A 250-nucleotide genomic window follows, 5' to 3' on the forward strand; every position below is an offset into this window, starting at 1 on the left:
GGTGTGCCAGGAGTTCCAGGTGTACCAGAAGTTTCAGATGTGCCAGAAGTTTCAGGTGTGCTAGGTGTGCCAGGAGTGCCAGGTGTATCAGGAGTATCAGGTGTGCCAGGAGTGCTAGATGTGCTAGGACCTGTAGGCATGCCAGAAGTTCCTGGTGTGCCAGGAGTTCCAGGTGTGCCAGAAGTTTCAGGTATGCCAGGAGTTCCAGGTATGCCAGGAGTGCCAGAAGTTCCAGGTGTGCCAGGAGTTC

General features: G+C 54.8%; 1 protein-coding gene across 1 annotated transcript; it reads right to left on the bottom strand.

The window, feature by feature from the left end:
• Nucleotides 1–4: 4 nt before the first annotated feature.
• Nucleotides 5–247, bottom strand: LOC116186706 (cuticle collagen 1-like; the record flags this gene model as incomplete). The annotated part of the gene is made up of 1 exon (XM_031514880.1): nt 5–247. A coding segment is annotated over one exon (243 nt), but the record flags the coding sequence as incomplete, so codon positions are not given.
• Between the last annotated feature and the right edge of the window lie 3 nt (nt 248–250).

This window comes from Apis dorsata, unplaced genomic scaffold (genome assembly GCF_000469605.1).
Source record: "Apis dorsata unplaced genomic scaffold, Apis dorsata 1.3 scaffold_49601, whole genome shotgun sequence".
Classification (NCBI taxonomy): Eukaryota; Metazoa; Arthropoda; class Insecta; order Hymenoptera; family Apidae; genus Apis; species Apis dorsata.